This window comes from Phaenicophaeus curvirostris, chromosome 5 (genome assembly GCF_032191515.1).
Source record: "Phaenicophaeus curvirostris isolate KB17595 chromosome 5, BPBGC_Pcur_1.0, whole genome shotgun sequence".
NCBI classification, from domain to species: Eukaryota; Metazoa; Chordata; class Aves; order Cuculiformes; family Cuculidae; genus Phaenicophaeus; species Phaenicophaeus curvirostris.
The window spans coordinates 49,995,342-50,012,341 of record NC_091396.1 but is presented as its reverse complement, the minus strand read 5'-3'; the positions used below and the strand labels follow the sequence as shown (position 1 = coordinate 50,012,341).

Here is a 17,000-nt window from a genome sequence, read left to right as displayed (position 1 = left end):
GCAATCTGAAGGACATCTAAGTTAGATTTAAGGTAAAGTTTCTATGTCTGTTTTTGCCCTTCCATACTTGCTGTCTGCTAGCTTGTGGTTTGAAAAATGAAGGACTTCATATTTTCTCATGAACATGTTGCTTGCCATCATTTCATACTAATGAGTTGGCAGCACTTGCCATTAAAAGCAGGAATTTTGATAGAGGAAAAGAAAAAAAACCTTTGTCTGCAACTAAATCAAAATACATACCAGATATTCATAAAGGTCTTGAAGATTAAAAAAAAAAAAAAGTCATAGTTAGTTTCAGTCTTAAACTGTGTTATGTCATGCTGTCTTATTTTGTTTGTAAGACCATCTTCATTCCTGTTATGTTGTTTTCATGGGTACTGTTTCTGTGTTTCTATAGCATATATCTGAGGATGTATTATGGCTTGGTACTGCATCTTTTGTGTTAGGCGTGGATTTTGTTTGCTGTTTTTAACAAAAACTATAGAACCCATAGTTCTATCTGGGAATTCCGTTCTTAAAGCCATATATGCCAATACACAATTAGACGTGCATATATTCCACAATGTTTTTTTTCTGATGTTTATCTAGAATTAGGCAAAGAGAAAATATTTTTCCATAGTTCTCAATTATTTCAGTTATCTTTGACTTGTAAGTCAGTATTAGTGGACAGTAGCTATATATTCATCAGTTCTTATTTGCCAGACAGAACAAATCATATTTTATTTCTATTTGATGTAGCATGAATCTTTTCTAATACAACGGTCCAATAGCAGAAACTATTGCTGTTGTTTCAGTTTTTTCCATTCCCCTCCCTCCCATCTCCTGGTGTCTGTAATTGAAAAAAGATATATAAAAATCAGGGTAAGTCTTAATGGACAAAGAAGATCGGTGATGTATTTAAGAGCTATGGCTTTTATGCAAGGGGTTCTTGTTCTGTTGATTTTCTTAGTTATTATAGCTACAACTTTAGAGGAACCATTAGTCTTAAGATTCAGGAATGCTTTCTCAGTTCAATAGGAAGAACAAGTTCAGTTCACTGTTATTTGCTACCTTCTGAGGTAGAAAATGTAAAAGAGAAAGATGAATTGACTTGTCTAAGATTGTGTTAAGCTGGTGAAAGAATAATAATTATAGAAAATACTGTCTTCTGGATTTATTTGAGAGTTTGGACCATGCTGCTTCTGCCATAATTTTAAATGAGATTTGTGTATTATATAATTTAAAGCATAAGCTAGAAACTTAATTTTTGATTTATGTAGCTGGTCTTAAGACTTAATGTTTGTCTTGATTTAAAACAATAGATTTTACTGGTAGAAGAGTATGTCCTTTGTTTTTTTGTTTTATATCTGAAGATGTTACCTGTAATTAGGCAGGATTATTGACTAACCTAGTTTGCACAGGACCTCTGGAGGTCATCTGTCTAAACCCCCTGCATCAAGCAGATGCAGTTAGATCATGGTGCTTATGCTTGTTCAGCTTTAGTATCTTCACGGCCACTTAATGCATGTGGTTGACCATACTCATGCTTTTTTATCTTTTTTTTTTTTTCCTTTTAAGTTCTGACACCTAACTGAATTTGTCATCAGTCCACAGCCTGTATCATTGCAAGGGGTTATTCTGTCCCAAGTGTAGAACTTTGTGTTTGCATTTGTTGAACTTGATGAGATTCCCGTCAGCCTGTTTTTTCCATTCCGTTAGTCCTCTCTAAATAACACCCCTCCTTCTCGTCATGTAACCTTTCTTTGTTGTGGGTTAACTCCAGGAGGCAGCTCAGCCCCACACAGCCACTTGTTCACTTCCCATCAGAAGAGTGAAAGTGAAAACATTTATGGGTTGCAAGAAAGACAGTCTAATAGTGAAAGAAAAAACTGTGCATGCAATCAAAGCAAAATGTGAATTTCCTGAGTTTTATTAAAGACATCAAACAGTATTTACCCTAGTATCAGTCTATGGAGGCATTGCTAGAAATCTGCACTCTGACTGGACTTTATCCGCCTTGGTGGGAGGCTTTGCTAAAGTCAAGGTATCTGGCATCCACTGATTTCGTCTCACCTGCGGAGGTATTTGTCTTAGTGTAGAAAGCTGTCATGTTTGTCAGGCATGATTTTGCCATTGGTATCCAAAGGTAATCCAAGCTGCTTCCCAGTCATGCTCCTGTCTTTCTTGTGCTTGGAAATGGCTTCCAGGAAGACTTGCTCTATAACCTTCCTGGGGACTGAGGCTAGATCATGGGCCTGTAGTTTCTCAGAACCTCCTTCTTAAAGACCGTCATTAACGCTCTTTCTGTAGTGATTAGGAACCTCCCCAGTCACTAAATAGTTTAGTCCTTGTGTGTATGTTCAGTCTGCAAACCAAGTGTTGCCTTATTCTAATGCAAGATGTAACAGGAAAATACAATGCAGAAGTAATACTAACATTGTGTTCAGATGGAGTTCTTGCTACTTACAGACAGGAAGTCCTGATGTTTCAGGCTACTGTCAAACTGCGCATAAGCTAGTTCAGATTCTGATCTGTGGCAGTGTTGTTTCCTGCTCTGTTAAAGGAAGAGTATATATGGTAGAAATATTCAGAATCATTTGAAGGTAGTTAGGCGTTTGAATTTACAGGTTAACAAATGCTGTTTAGGGGACTTCCAGAAACTACATCAGTAGACTTGATCTTATATGACATTTTAGATTTGTTCCATTGACTTTCAAGGCCTTAAAAAGTCACGAGGGGAGTGTGTGGTTGCAGTTTTAGAACTTCAAATGAAGCACAGTTAAGTAGTAAGGTGTATAGGTATCTAAGTTTTTTTTGTTTGTTTCTTTTATGGGTTGAGTTTAGGAAGAGCTGATCTCATTTGTGTTACTTTGCTGTTAAACATTTGATTAGCAGCAAGAATAGGGGGAATCAACTCCTTTTTCTCAATTAAAAGTTCACTGTGCTTTCACAAGGTTTACAAGTTATAGTTCAGTTGTCCTTGCCCTCCATGCGGTTCTTGTATTCTAACCCCCAGCACTGTAACATATAAGCGGTTGATCTGCAAATAAAGTATCTTGCATGAAAAGCGATACACATTGTCTTTATCTGCGGGTTTGTGTGTGTAAGAAAATAAGAGCTGAATGTTTTTTAAGTTTCGTTTTGTTGTGTGCTCGGAGTTTGGCATGGCAGAGGAAGAAGGCATTTTGTACTTGACAATCTATTACATCTTGTTTGGTGTAACAGTTGTTGTCCATGTAAAAACAAGGAATTGGAACATGATTTGTTTTTTGATATACGTTCAAGTAGTGCTGAAGAAGATGCTGCCTTTCCTATTATGAATTTTTAACAACTGGAAAAACATGTTCTTATTTGTCCCTTCTCTCTGTTCTTTGCTCTCCATTTTTGTTTTTTCTTTTTTCAAAGCTGTTGAGATACACATTGGATAAGCATGGCCTGCAGCAGGTGAGGATCATAGCCAGCGATAGACTGTGGGAACCCATTTCCTTTGTCTTGCTGATTGACTCTGAGCTACACGGAGTGGTCGATGTGATTGGGTAGGGGGTTCTCTCTTTTTTTCTTTCTTGGTGATTTGTTCATAGTTTGTCTTTATCTTGCTTATTTATAACTAGTGTAGCTGAAGCTTTACTTCTCTATACTCTTCCTTGCAATAAAAGGATTGATACCATGATCTTACTAACCCATATCAAATCACATAGGCTGTTGTCCCGGTAACAGCCTCAACCCTATAATTGAATCACGTGTCTCCTACCATGTGGAAGATTCCTATTGGCTATAGTTGCAGTTCTTATGAATTGAAGGGTTTTTTTGGACAACCATGTTTATTATGAGGGTTCTTTTGTTCCCTATATTTGATATCCAAGAGGTGTTTCAGCTTTACTACTTTGTGTACAGGTTTGTATTACTGACTTTCACTGGTTTGTTACAGAAACGGGTATGATTCAGAAATGAGTTGGGCATATAATTCTTTTTTTTAGTAATGATAACGTCTTGATTTTTAGTTCCCACGTTGAGAAAGCATGCAGCTAGATGACTTGGTTTTCTGGTTCTGGGTTTCATTATAGTGATGCTAATATTTTGCAAAAGTAGTAGACTAATTTGAGATTGATTACTGACTTCTCTGTTGAACAGAAATGTGTGTAAAACTTGCTCATTAACTTTTCTTTGTACAGTAGCTCTAAATTTTAATTATTATTATAAACTTGCTTGACCCAATCACATGCTTCAGATGTGGCTATTCCTTGCTTCAACTTGAGTCTCTTCCATTCATCTGTCTCATAGGAAATGTAGAAATAATACAGGCTTCCTGCCAATTACATGTAAACAGTCAGTGCCCAGCCCCTAATGAATCCTTTCCCCCATTCTAAACAACAGAAAGTATCCTTATAGTTTTTTGCAAGTGCAGTCTTGGATCGTGTGTGTATTAGCAATTGAGAACTCACTCTGACCAGATGCAAATCTGATGTAGTTATGGTGATGCCAACCTAGAGAGTGAGCTTGCTTCTTTTGTGGTTTTTGGCAGCTGCAGGTATGCAGCCAGAGTCAGTTGCTGATGCTCAACTGTATTTACGCTATCTCAGTAAGCTGTAGTTGCTTAACTCATTGCACGTCTAAGTTTTACATCCCTACTCAGATTCAGTCTTAAGAGGTGGATGAAGTACTCTCTTCTGTAATGGATAATCAGTTGGTACCTGGATGTTTAGTGGTACATGTCTCATCGTGGTATCTTTTAAAAAAAAATGCATACAATTTTTTTAATTAATAGTTTTTAAAATTGAAACTATAAAAAGTATTCCAGATAGCCAGGATTACTTGACTACAGATAAAATCAATTTTGAACTTGATAACTTAATTTGTGATCTGTGAGGTCTGTCATCAGACAAGCTATAGATGGGAGATTAGTTAAAGCTGTTGCTTTTGTTTTAGTTTGCTCTCTTTGCATTCAGGCTTCATCTGTAAGATATCATGATGGCTAGAAATTGGAGGGAGCCCTGAAGATACACTTAAAAACTATTAATTAATGTTTACCCACCTAGGAATGACCCAAGTGACGGATGCTTTTTGTGATGTTTCCAAACAGCTTTTCAGAGCAATTATGGTTGCCGCAATTTTACTGCTGAAATGAAAGACAATGATTTATAAACAAATGCTACTCTTACTTTGAATACGTTTAAATTACATTGTAGCTCTTGAAATGAATGTTTTTCAAGGATGTACTTGCAAATTCCATCTTTTCTCATAGGAGAACTTTAGACGTGGTAGTCATTTAACACAGTTAAACCAGTTAGATTTTTGCATGCTATACGGTTAGAGACCAAGCTATTCTGACTCTAAATGTTGAAAATCCCTCCCCCCACCTTCTGTTGTTAATTGAATGAAAATAGGAAATGTTTAGAAAGTGTCAGTGAGTTTAGGAGTAACAGCTTTCATTTTTTCCTAATATAAGTTTAGTATGTCATGACGGGCATTTGTTCTTAACCTGATCTGTTCCAAACATGTGTTTGGCTGGATGTAAGGGTCGTAGTGAAGCAAGCTTTTTAAAGAAATTTCTTAGTCCAAATTAGGCCCAAGTTAACAGCCTAAGAAGAAAAAGATCATGTGACGTTACTGCATGATGAAGTCATGATATGGTGACAGTCATAGTGGGAATTTGGACTATCCCATCTCCCTCCCAGTCCTGTGTACTGATACTGAATGAGAAGTAGGAAAGACAGTCTTGTTAGCTGATGATTTCTGTTTTCTAGAAATGTTTTTGAAAACCAGATTTTGAGGTTTTTATAGGTAGAGCTTTTATGCAAAATTTTTGTAATGGTGGTGTTATATAGGCTGATCTTTTTAAAGATTTCTTTCATTTCTACAGCTTTGTACTAATGTGTGAGAGAGAAATGGTTTAAAACACCTGCTGTTTCTATCCTGATTTTTCCCTTTCCTGCTCTTCGGGTCCTTACTATATGCAAAACAAACAATAACAAAGGTTTTTGGTTTTTTTTTAATGAAATTATCCAAATTAAGTAACTGTGGGTAGTCATCTGAAGCAGCATTTGCAATCCATAAGTAGAAGACATTTTCTTAAATTGCTGTCTTAATATATCTGGTCTAGTTTAGGCACTTTACACGGGTTACTGTGGATTTTTTTTCCCATTGGAGTTATATTGCTTCACCATCTGCTATATAAAACACACTTAATCTCATTATAGTTAATATTTTAGGAAAATACTTTGTTACCACCCTAGCTGCTAGAGGCCTGGATGATGAACCCACTATCTTCTGGTTCCAGAGCGACTGAAAGAAGGAGGAAACAATTCAAGTCTTTTTTTAGTAAATGACAGTGATTTAAGAAATGCAAACGCTGATAGTAATAGCTGATGGTAAATTCTTTTCTCGTGTTGATAAGAGGTTTAAACTTCTGTGTCACTTTTGTTGTAGTTCTGTTCCTACTATTAATTTAATTACTTCTTTTCCCCTAGGATCCATTCTTGCCCCCCTTATGATATACATCACTTTTTCCATTCTCTTGGAAATGTTTTCCTGTTATAGTGTGTATGATTGGTCTTTTGAATAGAGAATTCAAAATCCCACTGCTTCTGCTGAAGCATCACTTCTGTAGGAACGATGCATAAACTACTCCAGTTCATCTTTTCAGGTAGCAGAAAAGGCAGGTGATTAGGAGTCTGTGGTTTTGCTGAAACATTAATCAGAATACTCAGGTTTTCTTCAAATGGTAATGGTCCTTGAGTGGACCACGGACCAATTATTTCCTGGGAGTAATTGAACTGGAGTCACTCTTTTTTTAGGAGTTTTCATTTACAGTGAATTAAAAAGATTGTTTTCACTGTTGAAGGATCAACAGCATGCTCTTCCAGACACGGCTAATCTCCTGTTGTTTGCTGCACACCTTGTGTTGTTGTGGTGGTAGGGTTGCACAAGGTATTTGAAAAGAGGGCTGTAGTTTTTTCCTTTAAATATAAGTCACAGAATTCAACAAATCCAGCACAAACTGAGTGTTAAAGCCGTCACTGTAATCCAACAGCAAATATTTATTTTGTGCATTTGGGAGGATCTTTTTAAAATATACGCTCTACAGGGCTATTAGAAGGTTACTTAAAAAAAAAAAGTGTTCTTATTTTTAAGAAAACTTAGTTTTCATATGGAATAGGAGTTACACACTCCTTAGTTGTCTCCTACTTTTTAAGGACTAATTTAGATATAAATGAAAGTAAAACAAAACCCCTTGGTTAACAGCAGTGTAAGTGAAGAGCAAATACAGTTTAATTTTTTTTCTTTAACAGTAAATTTCTTCCAGGAGCAGAGAAAAAAATGGTTCTTTTCTCAACTGGTGTTGAAACTGTTTTACATGATTTTGTACCATTGAGACAAAATGAGAATGTTATCAGTGTGCAGGCGTTACATGGAGCAAAACTGTCAATAAAGATACACAGAAGGACTCTGCCTTTAGAACTGATTTATTTTCTCTGTAACTTTAATCCTGTTCATTACTCCTCTTATTTCCAATTTATTCTCATAGCTTTACTGTCTTTGCGTTTAATTATTTCTTTTGCCTCTTACGCAAATAAAGGCGACTCTGTCCTAGTGCAAGAAATTAGAATTCTATTTTTTTCCCTGTGTAATGTTATTTAAAGCTGTCTAACGCTCCTTCCTTCTTTTTTTCCCTGCTTTTTATAAAGTAGTGCTTGTATTTTTATATATATATGTCAGTATTTAAGAAACAGTTTTGCAGAATATGCATGTGGAAAGAAAAATTATTCCTTCTTTGCTTCTTCCTTTTTAAAATATTTTGTAGGGCTCACTATCCTGGAACAAAAACAGTCCCAAATGCCTTATTAACTAAGAAGAAACTGTGGTCTTCAGAAGATTACAGTACTTTCAATGATGAAGTAGGTGCAGGGTGCTGGGCTCGCATCCTGAACCAAAACTACGTGAATGGAAACATGACCTCGTAAGTGTTGTGCACTGTTTTCTCAACTTCGTATGTAAGTGTTGTTTCAGAGAACATGTAACACATCCATCTGCTGTGGTAAGATAATAGGTGAACTGAAACTCTCCACTGGCAGTCTGAATTCAAATACACTAAAGTATGAAGTCTGCTGTCCTTACCTGGTTTTAGGGTAGACGTCCCACATAAGTTTTAATGTATTCTTGAGTTAATCACAGAATCACAGAATAACCAGGTTGGAAGAGACCCACCGGATCACCGAGTCCAACCGTTCCTACCAAACACTAAACCATATCCCTCAGCACCTCGTCCACCCGTGCCTTAAACACCTCCAGGGAAGGTGGCTCAACCACCTCCCTGGGCAGCCTGTTCCAGTGCCCAATGACCCTTTCTGTAAAGAATTTTTTCCTAACATCTAGCCTAAACCTCCCCTGGCGGAGCTTGAGGCCATTCCCTCTTGTCCTGTCCCCTGTCACTTGGGAGAAGAGGCCAGCACCCTCCTCTCTACAACGTCCTTTCAGGTAGTTGTAGAGAGCAATGAGGTCACCCCTCAGCCTCCTCTTCTCCAGGCTAAACAACCCCAGCTCTCTCAGCCGCTCCTCATAAGGCCTGTTCTCCAGCCCTTTCACCAGCTTTGTTGCTCTTCTCTGGACTCTCTCCAGAGCCTCAACATCCTTCTTGTGGTGAGGGGCCCAGAACTGAACACAGTATTCGAGGAGCGGTCTCACCAGTGCCGAGTACAGAGGGAGGATAACCTCCCTGGACCTGCTGGTCACGCCGTTTCTGATACAAGCCAAGATGCCATTGGCCTTCTTGGCCACCTGGGCACACTGCTGGCTCATATTCAGTCGGCTGTCAACCAACACCCCCAGGTCCCTCTCCTCCAGGCAGCTTTCTAGACAGACTTCTCCTAGTCTGTAGCTCTGCACAGGGTTGTTGTGCCCCAAGTGCAGGACCCGGCATTTGGCCTTGTTAAACCTCATGCCATTGGACTCTGCCCAGCGGTCCAGCCTGTTCAGATCCCTTTGCAGAGCCTCCCGACCCTCCAGCAGATAAACACTTCCACCCAGCTTAGTGTCGTCCGCAAACTTGCTAAGGGTGCACTCGATGCCTTCATCCAGGTCATTGATGAAGACATTGAACAGGGCTGGACCCAGCACTGAGCCCTGGGGAACCCCACTTGTCACTGGCCTCCAGCTGGATTTCACACCATTTCCCACCACTCTCTGGGCCCGGCCATCCAACCAGTTTTCCACCCAGGAGGGTGTGCGCCTGTCCAGGCCAGAGGCTGACAGTTTCTCAAGCAGAACGCTGTGAGAAACTGTGTCAAAGGCTTTGCTGAAGTCCAGGAAGACCACATCCACAGCCTTTCCCTCATCCAGTAGCCGTGTCACTTTGTCATAGAAGGCGATCAGGTTAGTCTGGCAAGACCTGCCTTTTGTGAACCCATGTTGACTGGGCCTGATCACCCGGTTCTCTTGCATGCGCTTCATGATAGCACTCAAGATCACCTGTTCCATGACTTTCCCTGGCACTGAGGTCAGACTGACAGGCCTGTAGTTTCCTGGGTCCTCCCTGCGGCCCTTTTTGTAGATGGGCACAACATCAGCCACCTTCCAGCCCAGTGGAACTTCCCCAGTCTTCCAGGACTGTTGGAAGATGATGGAAAGGGGTTTGGCCAGCACATCCGCCAGCTCCTTCAGTACCCTAGGGTGAATCCCGTCCGGCCCCATAGACTTGTGACTGTCCAGTCGGGCTAGCAAGGCTCTGACCACCTCCTCTTGGATCATGGGAGCCTCATTATGCTCCTCTAGCTCCTGGGTTTGTACACAGGCGGAACGACCCTCCTTACGACTAAAGACTGAGGCAAAGAAGGCATTAAGTACCTCAGCCTTTTCCTCATCCCCTGTTACTGTTGTCCCTTCTGTGTCCAATAGGGACTGTATGGTCTCCCTAGTCCTCCTTTTATTATTTATATATTTGTAGAAAGATTTTTTGTTATCTTTCACTGACTTGGCCAATCCAATTTCTAGCTGAGCCTTAGCCCTTCTGATTTTTTCTCTACACAATCTCACTTCCCTCCTGTAGTCCACCCAAGAGGCCTGTCCCTTCTTCCAGAGGCCATAAACATTTCTTTTCTTCTTGATATCCCTCAAGATCTCTCTATTCAACCAAGCTGGCTTTCTCCCCTGCCGGCTTTTTTTCCGGACCACGGGGATGGCTTTCTCCTGAGCTGCTAGGACCACCCTTTTGAAGAGCTCCCAGCCCTCCTGGGCTCCCTTGCCCTTGAGTACTGTCTCCCATGAGACTTCACCAACCAGCCTGCTGAAGAGATCAAAGTCTGCCCTCTGGAAATTTAATGTTACCGTCTTGCTAACCACCCTCTTCACTTCACCTAGAACAGAAAATTTTATAATCTCATGGTCGCTTAGTCTTAGGCGTCTACCTACCGCCACATCCCCTACAAGGCTTTCTCTGTTCACCAACAGGAGGTCCAGGAAGGCACCTTCCCTGGTTGGTTCATTCACCAACTGTGCAAGGAAGTTATCTCCCACACACTCCAGGAACCTCCTAGACTGCTTCCTTTCTGCTGTGTTGTACACCCAGCAGATATCAGGCAGATTGAAGTCTCCCACAAGAATGAGAGGCATTGATCTAGAGATTGACCGCAGCTGTTTATAGAAGAGCTCATCAGCTGCTTCTCCTTGGTTGGGTGGTCTGTAACAGACTCCCATCACAAAATCTACCTTCTGGTGGGCTCCTCTGATTTTGACCCACAGGCGCTCAACCTTCTCATCTCCACAATCCATCTCAGTGATGTCCAAGTCCTCCCTTACAAAGAGGGCTACCCCACCTCCTCTCCTACCCTTCCTGTCCCGCCTGAAAAGCTTATACCCCACCATAGCCGTACTCCAGTTATATGAGTCGTCCCACCACGTTTCCGTGATGGCAACAACATCATAGGCCCCTTGCCCTACGACAGCTTCCAGCTCTTCCTTCTTATTTCCCATGCTGCTTCCAGCTCTTCCTTCTTATTTCCCATGCTGCGTGCATTGGTGTAAATGCACTTCAGCTGAGCTGCCGAGCCTTCAGCCCTCCTAGAGGGAACAGGGCTCGTTCCCAACTGCCTGGTAACTGGAGTAGTTGACACCAGAGTGCCTGCATCTCCCTTAACACCCCGAGGTGTGTTCTCCCCCACTTTTTGTGCGGTAAGGTACTGGTGGTCCTCGCCCGCGCACCCTCTCCCAATCACCAATTCCTCACATCCAGGCTCATTCCTGTCTAGCCTGGGCTCAACCCCCTCCCCCTTCACATCTAGTTTAATGTTCCACAGTATCCAATCGCTTATGCAGCTGAGCCTTTGAGAATTTGATATTTGTTAAGAGCAGAATGTTCTTAAGAAAAACAAGAAAAACACTGGAAGAAAATAACAATAAAACTAATTTATCTGTATTTTCCCCCGATTTTTTTTTTGTCAGTTTGTTTGTTTACACTTAAAATAGTAAGTATGAATGTCACTATATAGCTTTTCCATTGAGATACTTTCTCAGAGTCCATTCTAAAACTTGTAGTTTTTTTGATCCTTTTATTATTTCTTGCATGTTTTCTTTCCAGACTGAAATCTGAAATGAAAGCTGTTCTGTTTATTGGGAAATTATATAACTTGCAATTGTAGAAGAAAATAGAAAGCATACTTTGCTTCCAGTGCAACTGCTACTATCTGAAAGAAAAAAATCATCTATTTGAAGATAATGTAGGCATTGAGATGTGAGCAAATTGTGCAAAGCTTTTAGTTTTTACGTTATTTCATTTTGGAACCATAAAAAGAAGTTTTTGTCTGATGTGCCTGAAATGGAGCACAGCAGAAAGCAATTGGGTACTCGTAAATTTAAGTTTCTTGAGTCACCTGGTTTCTATCAATGTTTTGTCTCCTTTTCTGCAAGCTGAAGTTTTCTAATAGATGAATATTTCCTCTGTGAATTCCTGACCATTCCAGTTGCCTCTTGACTCTCATGCTTTAATATCTTTCTCAGTAGTCTTTCTTTTCCCAGTTGTTTGGGTTTTTTTTTCAAGCCCTCTGTAATTGTACATGTTCCATTTGTTTAACAACCTGAGAGCCAGACCTTTGTATTAGATTTAGAATTTACTATGGAATAGTGCGAAGATCTTGTATCCAATATTGAAGTTATCTTGGTTTTTATTTGGAAAACAATCATCCTAATAAAAGACACCTTTTCTTTCTGCTAAGCCTGTTTCCTGTGAACTTGAGTTCCTTACATTCCTTTTCTAAGTTTGTAACTGTGCAGAACAAGTTTAGTATGAGCGAGTTGTGGAGTTTACAACTCAAGAGTTTTTTATTTTATGAGCAACTTTTATAGATTTCAGGATCTCTTCTGCGATGCATGTATAGTGTGATAAACCTATGGCAGTGACTTTAGAATGAGACCTTTGCACTCATCTGTATGCTATAGCAGAACAACATGCCAGCTTCTGCTTTCTACATGACTGCTTTATTAAGCTGTATTTCTATACTTATGCTGCACAGGTCTTAAGTTTAAAGTCCCAGTAAAATATTTTCATGGAAGATCAAATCAAAAGACCTGAAATAATTAACCTTTTTAGTGTCCTGACAACTTTTTGAAATGTCAGCAACTCCTGGAGGATGGCTGGTTAGCTTTGCTTTCTGTTTGTTATTTATATGGATAAAAGAAGGATTATTTTTTTCCAGTGATACTTAACCATGCTCCACTCTCCCAGCAACAATCAGTTGACAAAAAAAACACCAAATCACCCCAACAAAAAGCTGTAAAGCTTGATAACTAATTTTTCCCCTTAAAAGCAGGAAGAAAAGCAAATATGAATAGAGTCTCTAACCCTCAGTACACATTTCCTTTAATGTGCAGCTTTTTGTAGTGATATAGCAAAAGAACGTGTCATCAGTTTTTTAAGAAATTCTCAACATTGGAAGTCGATGTATTTGCATCTCCTGTATGTTTTTTTTTTTCCTTTCTCCTTTAGCTGAAAAGATTTATTTATTTATATATTGAGGGTGGCCCTTAAACTTCTTTTCATGCTGGAAAAAAAAGAGGATTAAATTCTCGTACTAAATTAATGTAATACTGTCCTTATGAACAGAATAAATGAACCTGTTTTTCTTCCAGAACCATTGCATGGAACTTGGTGGCTAGTTATTATGAAGAGTTGCCCTTTGGTCGATGTGGATTAATGACGGCACAAGAGCCGTGGAGTGGTCACTACAAAGTAGAAGCTCCTATCTGGATTACAGGTAAAGAGTTTGTAGGCAAAAGCTTTACAGTCTAACACAGAGCATAAATGAATATTCTGAGACTGTTCAGTGTTGTGGAAAATTTTGTGGATGCTTTAAATAAAGAAGAAAAAAAGCCCACCTCCTTTCAATAGGAAAAAAAAGATCTAGTAACAATGGAAGTCTTAATACCTGACTGTTAGATACAGCTGAAATGAATGAAGTACTGCCTTTTATAGCTGTTACTATTGAAATACTTTGATCTGAAATGCCTATAAAGGTTAGTGTACTTTCCTAGTTACTCTTCCTCTTTTTTTTAATCCTTAAGATAGACATTATGTCTCTGTTTGAGAAAATGGAACATAAACTCAGAGATTCTTGGCTTGTGTAAGGGAGCATTTCCTTATGCTTGGAGAAGGGAGATTATTCACGTTGTGTCTGTGGATACATGGATTCACTTGCTGCTCTGTCCTGTAATAGTTTACTGTCTTTGCCACAGTTCAGTAGAGCAAGCAGCATATGCAGTGCTGTAAATAAAGAAGGAATAGTACAAATGCTTTAATTCTTATTTTTCTGTGCGTTGCCTGTATATGTAAAAACATTTTAAAAAATGGCCCTACTTTCATGTGAACAGTTCAAAACAACTGAGCAGTTGTTCTTCTTTCCATATTACTCAAGATTTTTGTGATCTAGCTCATATTCTTCTTTGGTGTGCTCTTACATGCCGAAAACCTTGCTTACTCTGCTATTTCTTATGGAGATGCCCATCTAGGCTTTCTCTGGCTCAGCTATTTATTTTAAAAAAAAAAAAAAAGAGAGATGCGGGAAAATCTAAACTGGGATGGATGTTCATATTGAATGTACATGATTGACTTATACAGTGGTGCAATAGTTTTTTCTTCCTGTCTAATTAGTCACTGTCATTTACCTGTTTCACCTGTCACAGAGCTAGTATTTTTAATTGTACCTTATTATAATTCTCCAGTCTTTCTTCTTATGTAGGTAGAACTTGTTTTGGAAGTTCCATTACTTTCTTGCCCAAAATCAAGTTCTTGTTGTGTAAGATCACATGAAAGAGAAATTTAATTCAGACTACAAATAGTATTATGTTTTTTTAAAACTTAATTATTTTCTTCTGATTTCTGTTCTGTTTTGTCTCAGCACACACAACACAATTTACTCAGCCAGGCTGGTCGTACTTGCAAGTGAATGGACACTTAGAAAGAGGTGGCAGTTTTGTAGCTCTGACAGATGACCTAGGAAATCTTACCATCATCATTGAAACTATGGTATGTGCATCAGCAAATACAATGAGCCAGAAACCATGAAGAAAATGTTACTTTTTGTGAAAAATGTGTTTTGATTTATGAAAAAATATATGTGAACTATATTCCTTGATGTTTGTAGTTTTGCTAGTGAGACCACTAGAAGTCCTTTTTCTATCTGAACTTTCAATAGCTTGTTGAATCTTCCTGGAGCCCAATGTATGTGTCATCTTTATGTCACAAATTAGTTTTAATTTGATGACACACTCTGGGAGGAAATGAAGTTGTGCTTTTTTAAAGCAGGTTTTGAAATAAAATTACTAGGCTATTATAATTGCAGATATTATTAAGATATCAGTAAAAGAAATGGTTGCAAATTGATCCTATGTTGCTTTTTTAATTCTATTTATGCTATATGCTTTTAACACATTGCCATGTGATGCATTCTAGTAATGTATGTTGCTTCTGTTACATTTATTTTTCTTCCTCAGACTCATGAGCACTCTAAATGTATCAGGCCTCCACTGCCTTACTACAGTGTGAAACCTCAAAGAGCGACTTTCCACCTCAAGGGGTCATTTGTAAGTAGACCTTGAATACATTTTATCAGTCTTGTAAAACAATTTGCTATCCATAATCATGCATGCAAGACAATATCACAGATTAGCAAGAAATTAGAGTTCTTTACCTCTGATACCAGAGGTTGTTACTCGCCTGGCAAAATTTTAAGTGTTCTAGTTCTGCTTCTACCATGAGATGTAATGTCATAAATGAATTTGTAGATTTACTACCTCCCAGTCTGATCATCTGGATATTGAAGAAGAAATACCCCAGAACAGAAATGCAATTGGATTTTCCTTTAGGATTTATTCCAAGGCTGTGCTCTGATGTGTAGACATAGTTTGACCAGCCAGCATGGCCATGACCTTTCTAGTTATTATCAGCTACTTTCCAGGGGTGTAACTGCAGTTGATTATATACTGTAGGTTAGGTTGTTCCGTCCTATGAAGAGAAATAGGATCATAGAATGAATGGTTTGGGTTGGAAGAGGCTTTTACAGGTCATCTAGCCCAACCCCCCTGCAGATCTTCAATTAGATCAGATTGCTTGGAGCCCCATCTAGCCTGGCTTTGAATGTCTCCAGGGACAGACCATCTGCCACCTGTTCCAGTGTTTCACCACCCTCAGGTTGAAAGATTTCTTCCTAATATCTAGACAACTTCTTTTAGTTCAAAACCATTACCCTGTGTCCTGTTACTAGAGACTCTGCTAGAAATTTTTTCCTGATCTTTCTTATAAGCCACTTTTAAGTATTGAAGGGCCACAACAAGGTCTTCTTGGAGTCTTCTCTTCTCCAAGTTGAACAATGCAAATTCTTTAAGCCTCTTTTCCTAGGAGAGGTGTTCCAGGCCTTCGATCATTTTTGTGGCCCTTCTCTGGACCTGTTCCAACAAATTTATGCCCCTCCTGTGTTTAGGGCTCCAGATATGGACACAGTGTTCCAGGTTTGGACAACACTTCTGGCAATAAAATGGTTTGCTTCTGAAAAGTAGTTGAGCATCACTTCTGATTTACAGCTGTCTTTGTGGGAAGTATCCAACAGCTTATCCAAACCAAAGTCTAGGTTACTTGCTTTGTAGTTCATCCAGGTAACTGAAAAAAAATTGTAAGATTTGGATATGATTAAAATCTGTAACAAATGTAGTTGATATGCCATAGATTGCAGGAGTTTGGAGATCTGTAAGAAAAGCTCAAAATGAACATCAAAGAAACAGGAACTTAGCTATTAAGTTCCTAAGCTATTTCTCATTAAAGCAGAATTAACAGGAGACTTTCAGTCTGGTTGCTTTTAGGAAAAGAGTTTGTATCCAAGGAACACCATTTTTGGCAACAGAGAAGCTAAAGATAGTATGTGTAGTTGCAGTGCTTTCTGTTTGTAAGCATCATTACTGCATGATAGGGACAATGGCTTATTGATATATAGTCTATAAAAAGATAAGCTGTATATAATGGTTAGCTGAATAGAGTGGTGGCCTCTAATGTGGTCAACAGCTCTAAAATAACAAATTGTTGAGTTTTTCAGGGTGAATATTCATGTATTTAATTGGGTTCTTTTTAAATTTTATATTATGTTTCATTGTAGTATATGGTGGAAACCCTTCAAGTGTGGCACTCGAGACTCGGTTTTGAATCTGGAAACTCTAGTCTTTTCCAGCAACTTCATCCTGTAAAGGTAAGCTGATCGGTTTTAGTTACAGTCTCTCTGCACTTTCAGGAATCTCTTCCCCCTTTGCTGGAACTCCTGGACTTTCATGCCTAAACTGAATAATTAAAGCATATTTTATTAGCTCCATTTGACTACAATTTTCCTAGCTTACCTGGAGGTAATGAAGAATTTGGCAGGAAAGGGGTTTTTAAAATAGCTCGGATATATTGAATGCTGACACAAGAATATGACACTTTTGCCTTGAATCAGGAATTTAGAGGATCTCCCTGAATTCAGAAACTTGGGTATTTTGTTACTTAGTTGTTTGAT

General features: G+C 39.0%; 1 protein-coding gene across 2 annotated transcripts in view; it reads left to right on the top strand.

The window, feature by feature from the left end:
• Positions 1–17,000, top strand: part of GALC (galactosylceramidase) — a 40,095-nt gene that overhangs the window by 13,642 nt on the left and 9,453 nt on the right. The window contains exons 7-12 of one of the 2 annotated variants that reach the window (XM_069858638.1): positions 3,385–3,515; positions 7,781–7,936; positions 13,096–13,220; positions 14,361–14,488; positions 14,956–15,045; positions 16,608–16,697. In XM_069858638.1, coding sequence (XP_069714739.1) covers positions 3,385–3,515; positions 7,781–7,936; positions 13,096–13,220; positions 14,361–14,488; positions 14,956–15,045; positions 16,608–16,697 — 720 coding nt within the window. The remainder of the gene's footprint in view (positions 1–3,384; positions 3,516–7,780; positions 7,937–13,095; positions 13,221–14,360; positions 14,489–14,955; positions 15,046–16,607; positions 16,698–17,000) is intronic. The other variant, XM_069858639.1, reaches the window with a different exon arrangement.